Raw genomic sequence first — 18,638 nt, 5'->3', positions numbered from 1 at the left:
GTCTGTCATATTTATCATAGGTACACTTCAACTGTGAGAGACGGAATCTAAAACAAAAATCCAGAAAATGTTGTTGCAATTATTAGAAAATGGAAGAAGTTCAAGATGACGGTCAATCTCCCTCGGTCTGGGGCTCCATGCAAGATCTCACCTCGTGGGGCATCAATGATCATGAGGAAGGTGAGGGATCAGCCCAGAACTACACGGCAGGATCTGGTCAATGACCTGAAGAGAGCTTGGACCACAGTCTCAAAGAAAACCATTAGTAACACACTACGCCATCATGGATTAAAATTATGCAGCGCACGCAAGGTCCCCCTGCTCAAGCCAGCGCATGTCCAGGCCCGTCTGAAATTTCATCTTGGCCAACAACCTCCTTCCCTCAGTAAGAGCATTGAAGATGGGTCGTGGCTGGGTCTTCCAGCATGACAACGACCTGAAACACACAGCCAGGGCAACTAAGGAGTGGCTCCGTAAGAAGCATCTCAAGGTCCTGGAGTGGCCTAGCCAGTCTCCAGACTTGAACCCATTAGAAAATGTATGGAGGGAGATGAAAGTCCGTAATGCCCAGCATTAGCACCGAAACCTGAAGGATCTGGAGAAGGTCTGTATTGGAGTGGGCCAAAATCCCTGCTGCAGTGTGTGCAAACCTGGTCAAGAACTACAGGAAACGTATGATCTCTGTAATTGCAAACAAAGGTTTCTGTACCAAATATTAAGTTCTGCTTTTCTGATCAAATACTTATGTCATGCAATAAAATGCAAATTAATTACTTAAAAATCATACAATGTGATTTTCTAGATTTTTGTTTTAGATTCCGTCACTCACAGTTGAAGAGTACCTATGATAAAAATTATAGACTTCTACATGCTTTGTAAGTAGGAAAACCTGCCAAACTGGCAGTGTATCAAATCCTTGTTCTCCCCACTGTATGTGTCTGTATGTCTGTGTGTACATATGTCTGTATGTCCGTGTGTACATGTGTCTGTATGTCCGTGCGTAGATGTCTGTGTGTCTGTGCGTATATGTGTCTGTGTGTTTATGTGTCTGTATATCTGGGTGTATATGTGTCTGTACATCTGGGTGCACACATGTCTGTATAAGTATGTGTGTGTAACAGATTGACACTATGACATCATAATGATGAATACAGACATCATCATGAAGGCTGGAACCCTGCTGAACATAACTACATTTGCAAACATTTCAGAAAATTAGTTTTTGCTTCATCATATGGGGTATTGTGTGCATATTGATGAGGGAAAAAATTAATGCAATTCATTTTAGAATAAGGCTGTAAACTAACAACATGTGGAAGAAGTGAAGGGGTCTGAATACTTTCTGAGTGCACTGTATAAAAAATATTTGCGGGTGTGGCCTGGCTGGTGGCTGTAATTTAATGACACTATGGTAGTAGGAGGCGTGGCCTGGCTAGTACATGGAGCTTTAACAACACTAATGGCCTATTAGCTGTAAAACCTGGGTGATTCAGGATGGTAAAAATCACTTGCCTCGAACACATATACACACAAACACATATGCACACACTGCTGAGAGCTGCAAGGTTGCTATCGAAACACCAGCTAGACGCTTTCTGTCTCTGGGCTGTTTCCATGGACACCAAGGTGGCTATTGATTAGAGACTCTACCAGCCACGAGCTGAATTATATCAGACGGTCTGCTGCTGTTTCTCCGAATCCACGCATGCACAGCATTACCAACAGAAAAAAATAAAATAACACACAGTTTTTAGCCAGTGGTATCTCAACATAATTAATTTAGAGGAGACTTCTGCTAAAAAACTCAACAGTCATGAGCTTAAGCGTCTTTTTTTTACTATTCTATGGACATGTCTTTTAATAAGTTATTATGCACAGAATAACCTAGGATTTCCATCAATTTCATTTTGAATATAATAATAAAGACAGGAATATCAAACATATTTTAAGCAGGAGTTTAAATGGTAGAGGTGAGATCTGAACTGTCTTTAAAGCATCTGAACAGTGCTCCCTAGTGGCTGCAGCTGTTATAATCGGTTATTTTACCAGACTACTTTTTTAGTTTGTCTGCGAGCACAGCTGGCCCTCATTACCTCACTCAGCTTTTTAAGACAAAACAAATGAACTGTCATGATGGGGAACACACATAGAACCTTTGATTCTCACCTTTTTCTCCTTTTACAGAATCGCCTCCTAGGACACAAGTGGTGCTAGGGCTGTCAACCTACACGCTGTTCAATTGTGTTAGGCTCAGTTTAATCAAATCAGCTGTGCAGCAACAATGGTTCACATTTCAAAGGTAACATTTACTCACAGACAGATCTTGGATACAACAAATTACTATCAATGCTCACAAGTTAGCAGTACATTGTAAAGATTATGTGACTTTATCCTGTGAACTGCAATCCAAAACTAATATTCTTGATGTAGTGATTCTTTAACAAACCTGGGATTCATTATTCAACCAGAGAATTTCTAAAGAAACAAACAATTCTGTGTTTAATCTCTCTATGAGAGGCATTCTGTCTTTAGTGGTTTAAGCACAAACTGTACTAAATTACAGCAACAGTACTTATCTTACTTTTGATGGTTTTGATGAATTTAGATGGATTTCAAAGCTTGTGTGAATTGTACAGCAAAACCACCATGATCATTTTCTAGAGACGCTACTTGGTCTAGCTGTTGTTCAGTAGGCTCCAACTGCAAGAGACACTACTTGGTCTAGCTGGTGTGTTTAGTAGGCTCCAACTGCAAGAGACACTACTTGGTCTAGCTGGTGTGTTTAGTAGGCTCCATCTGCAAGAGACACTACTTGGTCTAGCTGGTGTGTTTAGTAGGCTCCAACTGCAAGAGACGCTACTTGGTCAAGCTGGTGTTCAGTAGGCCCCAACTGCTAGGTCCCGGCAGCAGCTTCGGAAAAAAAGATGTTGAATACCCATGAACAGATTTTTACGTACCTCTGGCTGTGAAAGCCAAGGGCATCTGAAACTGTTAAAACATTAGCCATTGGAGGTAACAGACAATGTCAAGATGTGTGTTCTCATCATGCAAATTTCTCAACCAGGAAGTCTAGGCCACAAGTAGTCACTAGAGCGCAACATCGCAAGGCAGTGAAAGTATTTAATATGCACATTATGTGTATTTAATATATACAATATGTTTATTTAATATACAGTATTTAATATACACAAAATCAGCCCTAACATTCTGACCACCTGCCTAATATTGTGTAGGTCACCCTTTTGCCGCAAAAACAGCCCTGATCCATTGAGGCATGGACTACACTAGACCTCTCTAAAGGTGTGTTGTGGTTACTGGCACCAAGACATTAACAGCAGATCCTTTAAGTCCAGTAAGTTGCGAGGTGGGCCTCCATGGATCAGACCTGTTTGTCCAGCACATACCACAGATTTTCGATTGGATTGAGATCTGGGGAATTTGGAGGCCAAATCAACACCTTGAACTCGTTGTTGTGTTCCTCAAACCATTCCTGAACCATTTTTGCTTTGTGGCAGTGCGCATTATCCTGCTGAAAGAGGCCAATGCCATCAGGGAATACCGTTGCCGTGAAGGGGGGCTGGCTAAGCCTAATATGTATTGTGATCCTAGCAAAGCGTCTGGCTCTGTGGTCCAATTCTGATGCTCACGTGCCCATTGTAGGCGCTTTTGGCAGTGGTACAGGGGTCAGCACGTGCACCCTGACTGGTCTATGGCTACGCAGCTCTATACCCAACATACTGCGATGCACTGTGTGTTCTGACACCTTCCTATCAGTACTAACATTTGAGCCACAGTAGCTCGTCTGTTGAATCTGACCACACGGGCCAGCCTTCACTCCCCACGTGCTCCATGACCCTGTCGCCGGTTCACCGCTTTTCAGTCCTTGGATCACTTTTGATAGGTACTGACCACTGCAGACCAGGAACACTCCACAAGGGCTGCAATTTTGGATACGATCTGACCCAGTCGTCTAGTCATCACAATTTGACCCTTGTCAAAGTTGCTCAGATCCTTACGCTTGTCCGTTTTTCCTGCTTCTAACCCATCAACATTGAGGACAGAATGTTCACTTGCTGCCTAATATATCCCACCCACTGACAGGTGCCATGATTACAAGATTATCAGTGTTATTCACTTCACCTGTCAGTAGTCATAATGTTATGTTTTGTACTAACCCTACAAGCCCAATTGCAACATCTGCAGGACCCAGCTAAATATAATTATGTATTCTTCATGTCAGTGACTATTCCTTAATCTACAGTGGGGAGAACAAGTATTTTATACACTGCCAATTTTGCAGGTTTTCCTACTTACAAAGCATGTAGAGGTCTGTCATAGGTACACTTCAACTGTGAGAGACGGAATCTAAAACAAAAATCCAGAAAATCACATTGTATGATTTTTAAATAATTAATTTGCATGTCAGAGACTATACCTTAATCTACATAATGCCTTATTCTACATGTCAGAGGTGAATGTTTGTTTCAGCATCGCATCGCATCGCATCATCTTCCGCTTAATCCGGGGCCGGGTCGCGGGGGCAGCAGTCTAAGCAGGGATGCCCAGACTTCCCTCTCCCCAGACACTTCCTCCAGCTCTTCCGGGGGGACACCGAGGCGTTCCCAGGCCAGCCGGGAGACATAGTCCCTCCAGCGTGTCCTAGGTCTTCCCCGGGGTCTCTTCCCGGTGGGACGGGACCGGAACACCTTCCCAGGAAGGCGTCCCGGAGGCATCCGAAACAGATGCCCAAGCCACCTCAGCTGACCCCTCTCGATGTGGAGGAGCAGCGGCTCTACTCTGAGCTCCTCCCGGGTGACCGAGCTTCTCACCCTATCTCTAAGGGATCGCCCAGCCACCCTGCGGAGAAAGCTCATTTCGGCCGCCTGTATCCATGATCTTGTCCTTTCGGTCATGACCCAAAGCTCATGACCATAGGTGAGAGTAGGAACGTAGATTGACCGGTAAATCGAGAGCTTCGCCTTACGGCTCAGCTCTTTCTTCACCACGACAGACCGATACATCGACCGCATTACTGCAGAAGCTGCACCGATCCGTCTGTCAATCTCCCGTTCCATCCTTCCCTCACTCGTGAACAAGACCCCTAGATACTTAAACTCCTCCACTTGAGGCAGGCACTCTCCACCAACCTGAAGTGGGCAAGCCACCCTTTTCCGACTGATGACCATGGCCTCGGATTTGGAGGTACTGATTTTCATCCCCACCGCTTCACACTCGGCTGCAAACCGTCCAAGTGCATGCTGAAGGTCCTGGCTTGAAGGGGCCAACACGACAACATCATCCGCAAAGAGCAGAGACGAAATCGTGTGGTCCCCAAACCTGACACCCTCCGGCCCCTGGCTGCGCCTAGAAATTCTGTCCATAAAAATTACGAACAGAACCGGTGACAAAGGGCAGCCCTGCCGGAGTCCAACATGCACAGGGAACAAGTCTGACTTACTGCCGGCAATGCGGACCAAGCTCCTGCTTCGGTCGTACAGGGACCTGACAGCCCTTAGCAAAGGACCCAGGACCCCATATTCCCGAAGCACCCTCCACAGGATGCCACGAGGGACACAGTCGAATGCCTTCTCCAAATCCACAAAACACATGTGGACTGGTTGGGCAAACTCCCATGAACCCTCCATCACCCTGTAGAGGGTATAGAGCTGGTCCAGTGTTCCGCGGCCTGGACGAAAACCACACTGTTCCTCCTGAATCCGAGGTTCTACTATCGGCCGTATTCTCCTCTCCAGAACCCTGGCATAGACTTTCCCGGGGAGGCTGAGAAGTGTGATCCCCCTATAGTTGGAACACACCCTCCGGTCCCCCTTCTTATAAAGAGGGACCACCACCCCGGTCTGCCATCCCAGAGGCACTGTCCCCGACTGCCACGCGATGTTGCACAGGCGTGTCAGCCAAGACAGCCCCACAACATCCAGAGACTTGAGGTACTCAGGGCGGATCTCATCCACCCCCGGTGCCTTGCCACCGAGGAGTTTCTTAACCACCTCGGTGACTTCAGCCCGGGTGATGGACGAGTCCACCTCTGAGCCCTCATCCTCTGCTTCCTCAATGGAAGACGTGACGGCGGGATTGAGGAGATCCTCGAAGTATTCCTTCCACCGCCCGACGACATCCTCAGTTGAGGTCAACAGCTGCCCACCTCTACTGTAAACAGCGTTGGTAGGGCACTGTTTCCCTCTCCTGAGGCGCCGGATGGTTTGCCAGAATCTCTTCGAGGCCAGCCGATAGTCCTTCTCCATGGCCTCACCGAACTCCTCCCAGGCCCGAGTTTTTGCCTCCACAACCACCCGGGCTGCAGCCCGCTTGGCCTGTCGGTACCCGTCAGCTGCGTCAGGAGTCCCACAAGCCAATCAGGCCTGATAGGACTCCTTCTTCAGCTTGACGGCATCCCTTACTTCCGGTGTCCACCACCGGGTTCGGGGATTGCCGCCTCGACAGGCACCGGAGACCTTACGGCCACAGCTCCGAGCGGCCGCTTCGACAATGGCGGTGGAGAACATGGTCCACTCGGACTCAATATCTCCAACCTCCCTCGGGATCTCTGCCGGAGGTGGGAGTTAAAGATCTCTCTGACAGGAGACTCGGCCAGACGTTCCCAGCAGACCCTTACAGTACGCTTGGGCCTGCCGAGTCTGTCCAGCTTTCTCCCCCGCCATCGGATCCAACTCACCACCAGGTGGTGATCAGTTGACAGCTCCGCCCCTCTCTTCACCCGAGTGTCCAAGACATACGGCCGCAGGTCAGATGAGACGACAACAAAGTCGATCATCGACCTGCGGCCTAGGGTGTCCTGGTGCCACGTGCACTGATGGACACCCTTATGCTTGAACATGGTGTTCGTTATGGACAAACTGTGACTAGCACAGAAGTCCAATAACTGAACACCACTCGGGTTCAGATCAGGGGGGCCGTTCCTCCCAATCACGCCCCTCCAGGTGTCACTGTCGTTGCCCACGTGGGCGTTGAAGTCCCCCAGTAGAACAATAGAGTCCCCAGTCGGAGCACTTTCCAGCACCCCTCCCAGAGACTCCAAGAAGGTTGGGTACTCTGCACTGCCGTTCGGCCCGTAGGCACAAACAACAGTGAGAGACCTATCCCCGACCCGTAGGCGCAGGGAAACGACCCTCTCGTTCACCGGGGTAAACTCCAACACATGGCGGCAGAGCTGGGGAGCTATAAGCAAACCCACACCAGCCCGCCGCCTCTCACCATGGGCAACTCCAGAGTGGTGAAGAGTCCATCCTCTCTCAAGGAGTGTGGTTCCAGAGCCCAAGCCGTGCGTAGAGGTGATCCCGACTACCTCTAATCGGAACCTCTCAACCTCACGCACTAGCTCAGGCTCCTTCCCCGCCAGCGAGGTGACATTCCACGTCCCTAGAGCTAGTTTCCGTGTCCAGAGATCGGGTTGTCTAGGCCCCTGCCTTCGACTGCCGCCCGATCCTCTTCGCACAGGCCCCTTATGGTCCCTCCTGTGGGTGGTGAGCCCACGGGAGGGCGGCCCCACGTCGCCCGTTCGGGCTGAGCCCGGCCGGGCCCCATGGGGGAAGGCCCGGCCACCAGGCGCTCGCATACGAGCCCCAACCCCGGGCCTGGCTCCAGGGTGGGGCCCCGGCTGCGCCATACCGGGCGACGTCACGGTACTCAATATTGTTTCAGCATAGCCAACATATTTATTTCCACCATACACATTGGTTTCTGCTTGATCCCACAAACTGCATACAAACAAAAACAAGAACTTCTAACACTTTATAGTCAGAAATTGTATTATAGTACATGCGAACAGTTGAACAAAAACATAACGCATAAATAAATGTCAACAGGTTTTAAGACAATGTAATGAAACATTAAAATAGAAAGGTAGCGATCATATCTGTGGTTTTGGATGACATTACTGCCATTCTTCCTTACCTAAAGAATACTTTCAAGTTTAAAAATGTACATTTCAAAGGGTAGAAATCATGTCAGAAATTAAAACAATTTTGTGCGTGTGCAGTGTCAAGGCATAACAACAGATCTCAGAACAGTGCATGTAAAACAACTGCCTTCATATTACAGTATAAAATGTACAATAGAATACATTAAAAGTATTGCATAAAAACGTAGTGTAGGACCAGCCTTGTTAACTTAACCATACAAAAGTCAACATTGCAACAATTTGTTTTCAATTACAAATTTAAATTTAACAAGACTATTCAATCTAATTTTACATTGCTTGTAGAAAAATAGGAGTACTTGAAGAATCAACAACATATTAGAGACATTTAATCCCCAATATTGCACTTGTGTCACTAGTAACTACACTGAACACAGTCACACAGAAATAAAACAGCATCTATTATGTAAATGTTCTGAGGGATAAACAGTCTCTACATATTCTGATGAATAAACAGTCATGTGTTTTAATGGATCAACTGTCCCTGTATTTTACTGCAGGTGTACCCACCTTGTCTCTCCACTAGACCTCTCAGGGTTCAGGCAAAAAATATAGTTGGAAAAGAGAATAAACATAGAACAGAGCGATATAAAGCACCTTATATGGATAGACAACTCAATAACAGGGGCAGCAAGAGGTTACAATAACTAATATATAAATACAGACTAAAAAAGTAAATACAAGTAAAAAAGGTAGTTGTGGTAACGCAGGCAGTTGCATAATTAACATGCATCCCTCTCTTTTGAGCCCTCGTTCTCTCTGTCTCTGTTTAGAGCTTTCTGCAGGTCGACAATGGATTGTTGCACCCTGTTAAAACAAGGCCATAACAGTCAAAGACAAACAAGCTATAAAACCGGCTTCAGATAGATCCTACAGCCTCCGGGCAAAAAACGAAATGTACCGACCTGTTCATGAGAACAACATGGATGGTCTGCACGTAAGGAACGCAATGCCTCCTTTCCAAAACACGTCCCTGAAGTATTAGCTTTCAAAGGAGCCTCAAGTTAATCAAACAACCATCATGTCTGTTTTTCTGTCTGTTGACAGTAATTCTTCATCAACCGGTCCAGAGCCAACCCCTCCAATCCATCCTGCGGTACGTTGGTTTACAAGAACGCTCTAGACCACACATGAACATCTTAAACTAGATCAAACGTAGAATTTTCAATGGATCCATACATTTCTGAATTAACTCCCCTTTTCCGGTCAGCAGACTGATTTTGACAAAGAAATCGAATGGGGGTAAAATAAAATGTGTGTGACCCACAGTTGAATTTTAAAAACCCGATTATAGACCTCTGAAACATTTGCCTTCTGTAGAGCTGTCCTTCAGGCAACAGAGGCTACTTGTTCACAACTGCCATTGTGCTGGACGCCAGGTCTGTACTCCAGCTCAGGTCTGCGGCCTTCCGTCTTCTTGTCCCCGCATGGCAGAGCAGCCAGCAGCAGACAGGCTCCACCCAGCATCACGCAGGCCCCGCTGAGGTAGAAAGCCAAGTCGTAAGACAGCGTCCAGTCATAGAACCAGCCTGGAGGACAGAACAGCATGTTATTATCGCAGGACCACTGCTGTTCCTGAGCGCTTCGTGTATACCCTCTGCCCTTCCACCAAGGCTTTTCCAACATCTTGTTGGAAAATTGGAGAACACTTCAAAAGGGGGATCTTAGAAAATCAGTTCACATATTCTAATTGTGGAGCCGTTTTAGCCTCCTGGTAGAAGCCGCCAGGTTTTACATTTTGAGAAATTTGTTATTTTGTTTGATTACCTTGAATCATTAATTAAGTACAATATATTCCACATTGTGTAAAATTATAACAAAACCTACTAGCTGTGTATATTTCGCTTTTTCTCATCATTATCAAAGGTGTCAATCATTTTGGAGGTAACTGTATATTACATTGTTTACTAGCATTTCTGGTTAGACTAATGTGTGATTATTGAAATATCATAAGCCAGTAAACATAGTTACTTTTTTCTGTCTGACAGTTAAGCAAAGACATTTACAGGGACAGCTCTAGGCAAGTACAGGCCCCTTAAATCAGGCTCTGACCCCCAGAGAGCAGGGAAATCTTAATCCCTTAAATGCTATAATATCACTAATTTCACTATCCATATTCCTCAGCCCTCTCCCTCACACACCAATGAGATGTCAGTGGACGAAATAGAGAGCTGCCACGAGGCAAGCAGTTAGAGGGAGGAAATCAGTAGGAGGTGGTAAGCATGATGCCATCCTGCCACACTCGCAGACCGACGCAGGAATGACTAGATTAACATAAGTGGCCAGGGGATGTTTTGCTCAACTTTGGAGAACCTATTCAGCCAAGAAGTACGAAGGGAATGTCTCTCTTACCCACAACGGGAGGCCCCAGCATGACACCGAACCCTCCAAAGAACATGAGGATGCCGTGAGCCTGGGTGAGTCTGTCTATCCCCACTATGCTGGTGGTACAGTAGGAGGTCAGCGACCAGTTCCCTGACAGGAAGCCCAGCCCGACCGCGAGGAGCTGCAGCAGGACATAGGTTTGGCTCAGCGGGATCAACACCAGAGCCACCCCAGAACCCAACACAGTCAGGGAGTACAAAACCACACTGTCCACCCCCTTAAGGTCAGCTGTCACACCCAGCAGGAGTTTCCCCACACCCTGGGAGATGGCCACAATGGACACCAGGGGGAGGCGACTAATGCCGTCGATGAGACCCTGTGATTGGGCCACGTCCTCCAGAAAGAGCAGAGGCGGGAACGCGCCAAGGGAAAAGCAGAACAGAGCCACACACAAACACATGAAGACTCTGTCCTGCAGCAGCTCAGCCGTGGACTGTAGGTATTGGGAGTAGTCACTCTGTTTGGCTTTAATGGCCTCCAACAAGGCAGAGCAGCGCAGCGGACCCTTCTCATTGGTGGAGCAGCGCAGTGGACCCCTCTCGTTGTCTTTGGTTTCTATGGTGATCAGCAGGTCGTTGGAGTGAGGGTTCTTATTATTGGCTCCTGAAGGCTTTACTGACTCCTCATTAGTCCTAGCTTTGGCATAAAGTTGTTCCTGAGCCCGTTCCAGAGCTGCTGCTCTCTGTCTGAGGTAGTAGGTAGGTAGTTGGAGGGCTCTCATTGGTCCAGCACAGGCAATGATGTTCAGGGCTAAAGCCCCAATGATCATCAGACATCCATCCAGTCCGAACAGTTGTATGAACTCAACTTGAGCTGTAGCGTATAGGAAACCCCCAACACTAGTGCCTGAACACAATAGAATAGGAAAAAAATTACACAAAAAACACCAGCAAACAGGACACAAGAAAACATAACTGAATAGAACATAACACAAAGGAACACAACTAAACACAACAGAACGCAACAAAACACAGCAGAACACATGGGAATTCTACAACAAATCAGAGTACACATTTCTATAGACTGTTCTCCATGTTCTATTAAACACTGTGTTGGTTTGGTACCTGTCGTGACTATTCCCAGTGCAAGGCCTTGCCTCTTATCGAAATATTGGCAGGTGATAGTGAGTGTGGCAGCCCACAGCAGCCCACAGCCGAGTCCTGCAACACAACAGAACATAAGACATTAGCCCACAGCCCTGCACCACAACAGAGCACAAGGCATTAGGCCACAGCCCTGCAACACAACAGAGCACAAGGCATTAGCCCACAGCCCTGCACCACAACAGAGCACAAGACATTAGCCCACAGCCCTGCAACACAACAGAACACAAGACATTAGCCCACAGCCCTGCACCACAACAGAGCACAATACATTAGCCCACAGCCCTGCAACGCAACAGAGCACAAGACATTAGGCCACAGCCCTGCACCACAACAGAGCACAAGACATTAGCCCACAGCTCTGCAACGCAACAAAACACAAGGCATTAGTCAATAGTCTAGCCTTGTAACACAACACAACAATTTGAGTTCATTAATTTTACCTAGACACACTTACATACAAACCTGCTCCTCAAACCTCTGAAGAAAGCAATACTTCACAACACAAACTGGTCCCTCCTGGCGGTTTCACAACTGTATTCTGAAGCTCTACCCTCATTCTGTTATTTGGTTTAAAATGTGCAACATACCGACAACAATTCCATATGAGAATATGAGGAAGGGGACGTTGGGGGCGAAGGCACTGAGCATCAGACCTCCAGAGACCATGACACCGCTGAAGATGGTCACCGGCCGTGCACCAAAGTTCACCACACAGGCACTGCAAACTGGACCTGGGAACGAACAGGCCCATTAACATAGGCAACGGCAACCAGGACTTTACTTCAAAGGGCGGTCAGCACAGCGGACCAACATCCTCTCGTATTGGCTGGGGGCCCCACCCTGACAAAAACAGCCCCTCCCATAAGCTGGGGATTCACTGCTGAGAATAGAAGTACATGTTCACCACTACAACCATTTATAAAGTATACCTCTATACCCTATTGTAAAATATACCTCTACAACACTTTATAAAGTGTACCTCTATACCCTATTGTAAAATATACCTCTACAACACTTTATAAAGTGTACCTCTATACCCTATTGTAAAATATACCTCTACAACACTTTATAAAGTGTACCTCTATACCCTATTGTAAAATATACCTGTACAACACTTTATAAAGTGTACCTCTATACCCTAATGTAAAATATACCTCTACAACACTTTATAAAGTATACCTCTATACCCTATTGTAAAATATACCTCTACAACACTTTATAAAGTATACCTCTATACCCTATTGTAAAATATACCTCTACAACACTTTATAAAGTATACCTCTATACCCTATTGTAAAATATACCTCTACAACACTTTAAAAAGTATACCTCTATACCCTATTGTAAAATATACCTCTACAACACTTTATAAAGTATACCTCTATACCCTATTGTAAAATATTCCTCTACAACACTTTATAAAGTGTACCTCTATAACCCTTTATATATCAATGAATCTTATTTTATAAAGCTCTCTTTACATCAGCAGTTGTCAAAAAAGTGATTTTACAAAACATATAGCATATCTCTATAACAATGTATATAGTATATCTCTAACCCTTCATAAAGAACACCTTTAAAACCTGTTGTTAAATATGACCTCTATAACCCTTTACAAAAACACCTCCATGTAAAGTATAACCACAGACGTCCTTAGAAAGGAAACAAGACACGTACTGGCAATGAGTCCAACCCCGGAGACAAGGGACCCGACCCAGGCTGTCATCCCCTTCCCCTCCTTGAAGGCAGTGAGCCACTCTGGGTAGAGGACGCCCACTGACTGGGGCGATCCGTATGCCAGGAGCTGGGCCATGAAACACGCTGCTACGACGGCCCAGCCCCAGCCCCCGTCCAAGGCCTTACGGTTGCTCTGCAGTAGGGTCATCTTGATGGACACAGCGGCTCAATGGAAAGATGACACGGCCTGAAACAAATGGTGACCATTACTTTCAGTTTCATGTTCCTCAGCCAATTATGTGGTCCATGTATGAGGGTAGAGCTTAATTGCAAACCCCAGAGCTGAACTACACCCAAGGCCAGATGGAACATAGTGTCCGTATATACAAATAGCATTAAGAGTACAGACATGATTTGTCCCATCCATTTCCACGAGAAAGACTTCAGATCAGTTGTACTTAATAATAAGCTAGCTGACAGCTTGGCCGGTTTATAGCTGGAAATATAAAAAAAGCATCAACTCCTCGTATAAATTAGAGATCGAGCTGATCATTCTCCCGCTGCCCTCCAGTTATACAAATTAAGGAAAAGTAACAAAAGGAAAAACGTTGTATTAACCTTTAAAGAAACAAGTAAATTGTCTTGTATGAAAACGTAATCTTTTACATTCTATCCAAATATAATCTATAGATGTGTATACATGCGTAGCGGAACGAGTGTGAAAAAGACTTGGCCTACGTTGAAATGTTAGCCTGCTGTTATAAGCGCACATTCGAGCAGTGCGCGCGCTTGTTAGTCTAGAACTAGTCACAGAAGCGCACAAGTGCGCGTCACTCGAAGTTAGGAAATGAGTCTGCCAGTTAGGCTATAGGTACTAAAATTCAGATAGAATGTCATGAAATGCCATATATGTATTACTATAATTTGTAGGTCATTATAATGCGTAATTCAGTCACCTTTAAAACTATATTGGTGACCAACCCGAAAAAGACTTTTCTGGTAATATTTCCATGATAGCATCACGTGTGTGTTCTCATTTTGTATCTCTAGATAATTTAACATTACACATTTTTGTTGGATATCAAAACCAAACAAAGCAAAGCAAAAAAAATACAAAACTCACCTCAGTATTTGCCGGCACCTGCAAGTGGAATATCACCTACTCCGATGAGCGCACTGGTGACGGACAACAGGCCCTTAAGCTCTACGCCAAATACTAGCTACTTGTTATCATAGCGGGACATCCATAATGCAGAAAATAACACTACTCCTCCGTCTAAAATACTGCAACGGGGTGTGCTCATGTGGCATCATCTGCGGCTAGAACTGTAACTCAGCTGAGGAAAGGTAGAGCTTTTGTTGTCAGGGACAGAAACCGGTTTGAAGCTGTTCTCTCTGGTCTAGATGAGTTGCTGCCTCAACTTCCTCCTCTCTTCTTCCCGTGCGGTGGTGCTGAGCTGGTTACAGCTGTTTCCAACATCAAAGGCTGCTGGCTGCGTATACGACTCCATCCTATAGCGAGTGTGCATAGGCGAAGACCGTACAATTTCAAAAGGTAAACATATGTCAAACTGTAAACATTCATGTCAAACTATAAATCAAAAACTTCGACGGAGTTCGGCGAACATGAGACCTTTACCTTTAACAGAAACCATTAATAATCATAAACCTTTTAATTGCATACGGCAAATTCATGTACGGATGTGTCATATGTATAATTTTTATACATTTTTATGCCATTTGTAACATTAATGTAATGTCCAGCCACAATAAGATCATGTCTGATGTCTAAACATTTAACCGGGCGCTGAGAGCATGTCGGCAGGCACCATCACTCCAGTCTGAACCGGATCTGGTGACAACATTGCCACGCACAGCAGCTGTCTATGTTACTAGTCGCCACGAAAGCGCAATGTCAGTACGTCGTGTGGTGTCGGCTAAGTAGACTTTTGCAAAATAATATAAACAAATCATACAAATTCTATTGTTCTTTTTGGATATGAACTACACAATTACTGCTTGTCTAATATACTCCAATTCTCTCAGATTTCATGGTTGCCTCCCAACTACTGTTTTCAGATCTCTCAAGGGGATTTCAATGGGAGTGATTTTAGGGTCATTGTCCAAATAGAAGACCAATGACCTTCCACACGGACCAAGCCTCTTGACACTGGGTTTGACATTGCACTCCAACATTTCTTGGTATTCTCCTGATTTCATTTCACGTTCAACGAACCCAATGCCAGAGGCAGCAAAGCAACCCCGAAACATCACAAAACCTCCTCCACGTTGACTGCGGGGAAGGTGTTCTTTTCTTTGAAAGCTTCATTTTGTTTTCTGTAAACATAGCGGCGTGCTCTACTAAAAATCTCTAATTAGGAGAGATTTTTTGTTAGGCACTCTTCCATTATGGTGTCTCTTGTAGCCACATTCGGGGAGATTGGATTGAGTGGCATGGGCCTAAAAAGTCTTGACCACATGATGTAGGGTGGAAACAGCAGCGTCAAGGTCTCCGGAGACAGACTATCAGCCTTGAGATGGTCCCTGCTTCGCTGGAATCTTGTCGGGACCCCCTTCCGATAATTTCCTGGTTTTCTTTGCCTCCATGCTCATTGCGGTACACACTGACAAAAGGAGAATAAGTCCTTATGTCTATTCAAATTGATTTAATGATTGATATTCACATTCCAGGCACCTGCAACTCACTAGAGATTAGGTCAATGCCAAAGTACAGGATAATCACCTGCTTGAAATCGAATGATTTGTAAATACTTTTGGAAGGTGCTGGTGCAAATAATATTTATATGGGGAATTAGCTGATATTGAGCAAAACATTTTTGTTTTGTTCAACTGAAGAAATGCATATGGGGATTATTTTTCTTATTTATGAAGTGCAAGGGGTGCCAATACATTTGACCACTATCTGTATGTATGCACATATCTAGTGTGGAGAACAAGTATTTGATACCCTGCCAATTTTGCAGGATTTCACACTTACAAAACATGTAGAAGTCTGTCATTTTTATCATAGGTACTCTTCAACTGTGAGTGATGGAATCTAAAAACAATCCAGCAAATCACATTGTATGATTAAGAAATTATTTTGTATTTTATTGCATGACATAAGTATTTGATACATCAGAAAAGCAGAACTTAATATTTGGTACAGAAAGCTTTGTTTGCAATTACAGAGATCATACATTTCCTGTAATTCTTGACCAGGTTTGAACACACTGCAGCAGGGATTTTGGCCCACTCCTCCATACTGACCTTCTCCAGATCCTTCAGGTTTCGGGGCTGTCGCAGGGCAATACGGACTTTCAGCTCCCTCCATACATTTTCTAATGGGTTCAGGTCTGGAGACTGGCTAGGCCACTCCAGGACCTTGAGATGTTTCTTACGGAGCCACTCCTTAGTTGCCCTGGCTGTGTATTTCGGGTCGTTGTCATGCTGGAAGACCCAGCCACGACCCATCTTCAATGCTCTTACTGAGAGAAGGAGGCTGTTGGTCAAGATCTCGCGATACATGGCCCCATCCATCCTCCCTTCAATACGGTGCAGTCGTCTTGTCCCCTTTGTAGAAAAGCATCCCCAAAGAATGATGTTTCCACCTCCATGCTTCACGGTTGGGATGGTGTTCTTGGGGTAGTACTCATCCTTCTTCTTCCTCCAAACACGGCGAGTGGAATTTTGACCAAAAAGCCCTATTTTTGTCTCATCAGACCACTTGACCTTCTCCCATTCCTCCTCTGGATCATCCAGATGGTCATTGGCAAACTTCAGACAGGCCTGGACATGCGCTGGCTTGAACAGGGGGACCTTGCGTGCACTGCAGGATTTTAATCAATGACGGCGAAGTGTGTTACTAGTGGTTTTCTTTGAGACTGTGGTCCCAGCTCTCTTCAGGTCATTGACCAGGTCCTGCCGTGTAGTTCTGGGCTGATCCCTCACCTTCCTCATGATCATTGATGCCCCACGAGGAGAGATCTTGCATGGAGCCCATCCCAGCCTTGTGCAGGTCTACAATTTTATCCCTGATGTCCTTACACAGCTCTCTGGTCTAGGCCATTGTGGAGAGGTTGGAGTCTGTTTGTTTGAGGGTGTGGACCGGTGTCTTTTATACAGGTAACGAGTTCAAACAGGTGCAGTTAATACAGGTAGAGAAAAAGTAACAGGTCTGTGAGAGCCGGAATTCTTACTGGTTGGTAGGTGATCAAATACTTGTCATGTAATAAAATGCAAATTAATTATTTAAAAATCATACAATGTGATTTTGTTTTAGATTCCGTCTCTCACAGTTGAAGTGTACCTATGATAAAAATTACAGACATCTACATGCTTTGTAAGTAGGAAAACCTGAAAAATCGGCAGTGTATCAAATACTTGTTCTCCCCACTGTACATGTTATCATCATAGGGCAAGGCATTAACAAGTTTGAAACCAGAGTAGCGGTGATATACCTGCCTTGCAGAGGATGCAGGGCGTATCTGTGCCACAAGCAGAGTGAAAGACCTACAAATCTACAATTACATTCCACCTCTATGCCGTCACCCAATTTGGACGGGTTGCCAGACAAAGCCTTTATTGAGAAACCAACGAGTTCAATAGTTTTTTGGGGCCTTTCATAAGGTCAGTGGGTCCAAGACTATTACTAAGTATCTGGAAATTTTTGCCAAAAACCTGGCGGCCTTTGCCAGCATACATTTTTCTCTACACTTTCTCTACATTTCAGTGTTACATACTGATTATTTAATTGATGAAAAGGTGAAAATAAGTTCAGAAATGTATGCCAATTAATTGAAAACAAACAGATCTCATGTGCATAATTATTCAGTGGTTTTATTCAGTATTTTGTAGAAGCGCTTTAGCTCAAATCGCTTGAAATCACAGAGACTTCCAGGAACCGGCCAGCCAGCCAAACCAAATAACCGAGAAAGGAATGCATGAGTCAGCTGTGTGACCAAAAACCAAAAGGCCACCCAAAGAGAGCATCCCAATTTCTCAGCATAGACCAGAGAACCTGCCAGAAGGATAACCATCTCTGCAGCACACCATGAGTAACAGGCATATTCCATTCTATAAGGATATTCTCAAGGACCTTGATTTAGGGGAGGATGAGCATAGCGAAATAAAACAAAACCCAGACTTGAACCCAATTGAAAATCTCTGGGGAGCCATGGAAATCTCAGGTCACTGATGCTCCCCATCCAAATAACTTGATAATATCTGCAGGGATGAATTGGAGAAAATTCAAAAATCCAGGTGTGCAAGTGGTAGAGCGATAACCAAGAAGACACAAAGCTGTGATTACAGCCCAAAGCGCATCTATAAAGCACTGAATAAAGGGGCTTAAGAAATATGTACATGAGATATACAATTAGTTTTATTTGATTTTAATAAATGCCACACAAAATATGGAGAAAGTGAAAGTGTCTGAGTACTTTCTGATGTCACTAACTGTGACCATTGGTGAAGTTAGAGCTCATTGGTAAAAACATTACAAATGAATCACA

General features: G+C 45.1%; 1 protein-coding gene across 3 annotated transcripts; it reads right to left on the bottom strand.

Moving 5' to 3' along the window:
- Positions 1-7,757: 7,757 nt before the first annotated feature.
- On the bottom strand, positions 7,758-14,882 carry slc16a9b (solute carrier family 16 member 9b). 3 transcript variants are annotated; one of them, XM_010897664.4, is made up of 6 exons: positions 14,249-14,882; positions 13,126-13,372; positions 12,036-12,179; positions 11,407-11,502; positions 10,310-11,188; positions 7,758-9,486 (listed from the first exon to the last, which is right to left on the bottom strand). In XM_010897664.4, the coding sequence occupies exons 2-6, from the start codon at positions 13,331-13,333 to the stop codon at positions 9,287-9,289; spliced, it is 1,527 nt and encodes a 508-aa protein (XP_010895966.1). In that variant the 5' UTR covers positions 13,334-13,372; positions 14,249-14,882; the 3' UTR covers positions 7,758-9,286. The 3 variants fall into 3 exon arrangements, with proteins under 3 accessions (XP_010895966.1, XP_019902604.1, XP_019902603.1); XM_020047045.3 differs by lacking the exon at positions 14,249-14,882 and adding an exon at positions 13,744-13,873; XM_020047044.3 differs by lacking the exon at positions 14,249-14,882 and adding an exon at positions 13,535-13,737.
- Positions 14,883-18,638: the final 3,756 nt, after the last annotated feature.

This window comes from Esox lucius, chromosome 6, assembly GCF_011004845.1.
Source record: "Esox lucius isolate fEsoLuc1 chromosome 6, fEsoLuc1.pri, whole genome shotgun sequence".
In the NCBI taxonomy this organism is placed as follows: domain Eukaryota; kingdom Metazoa; phylum Chordata; class Actinopteri; order Esociformes; family Esocidae; genus Esox; species Esox lucius.
Note: the sequence above shows the minus strand (reverse complement) of the source record. Positions and strands in the feature narration are given on the sequence as shown.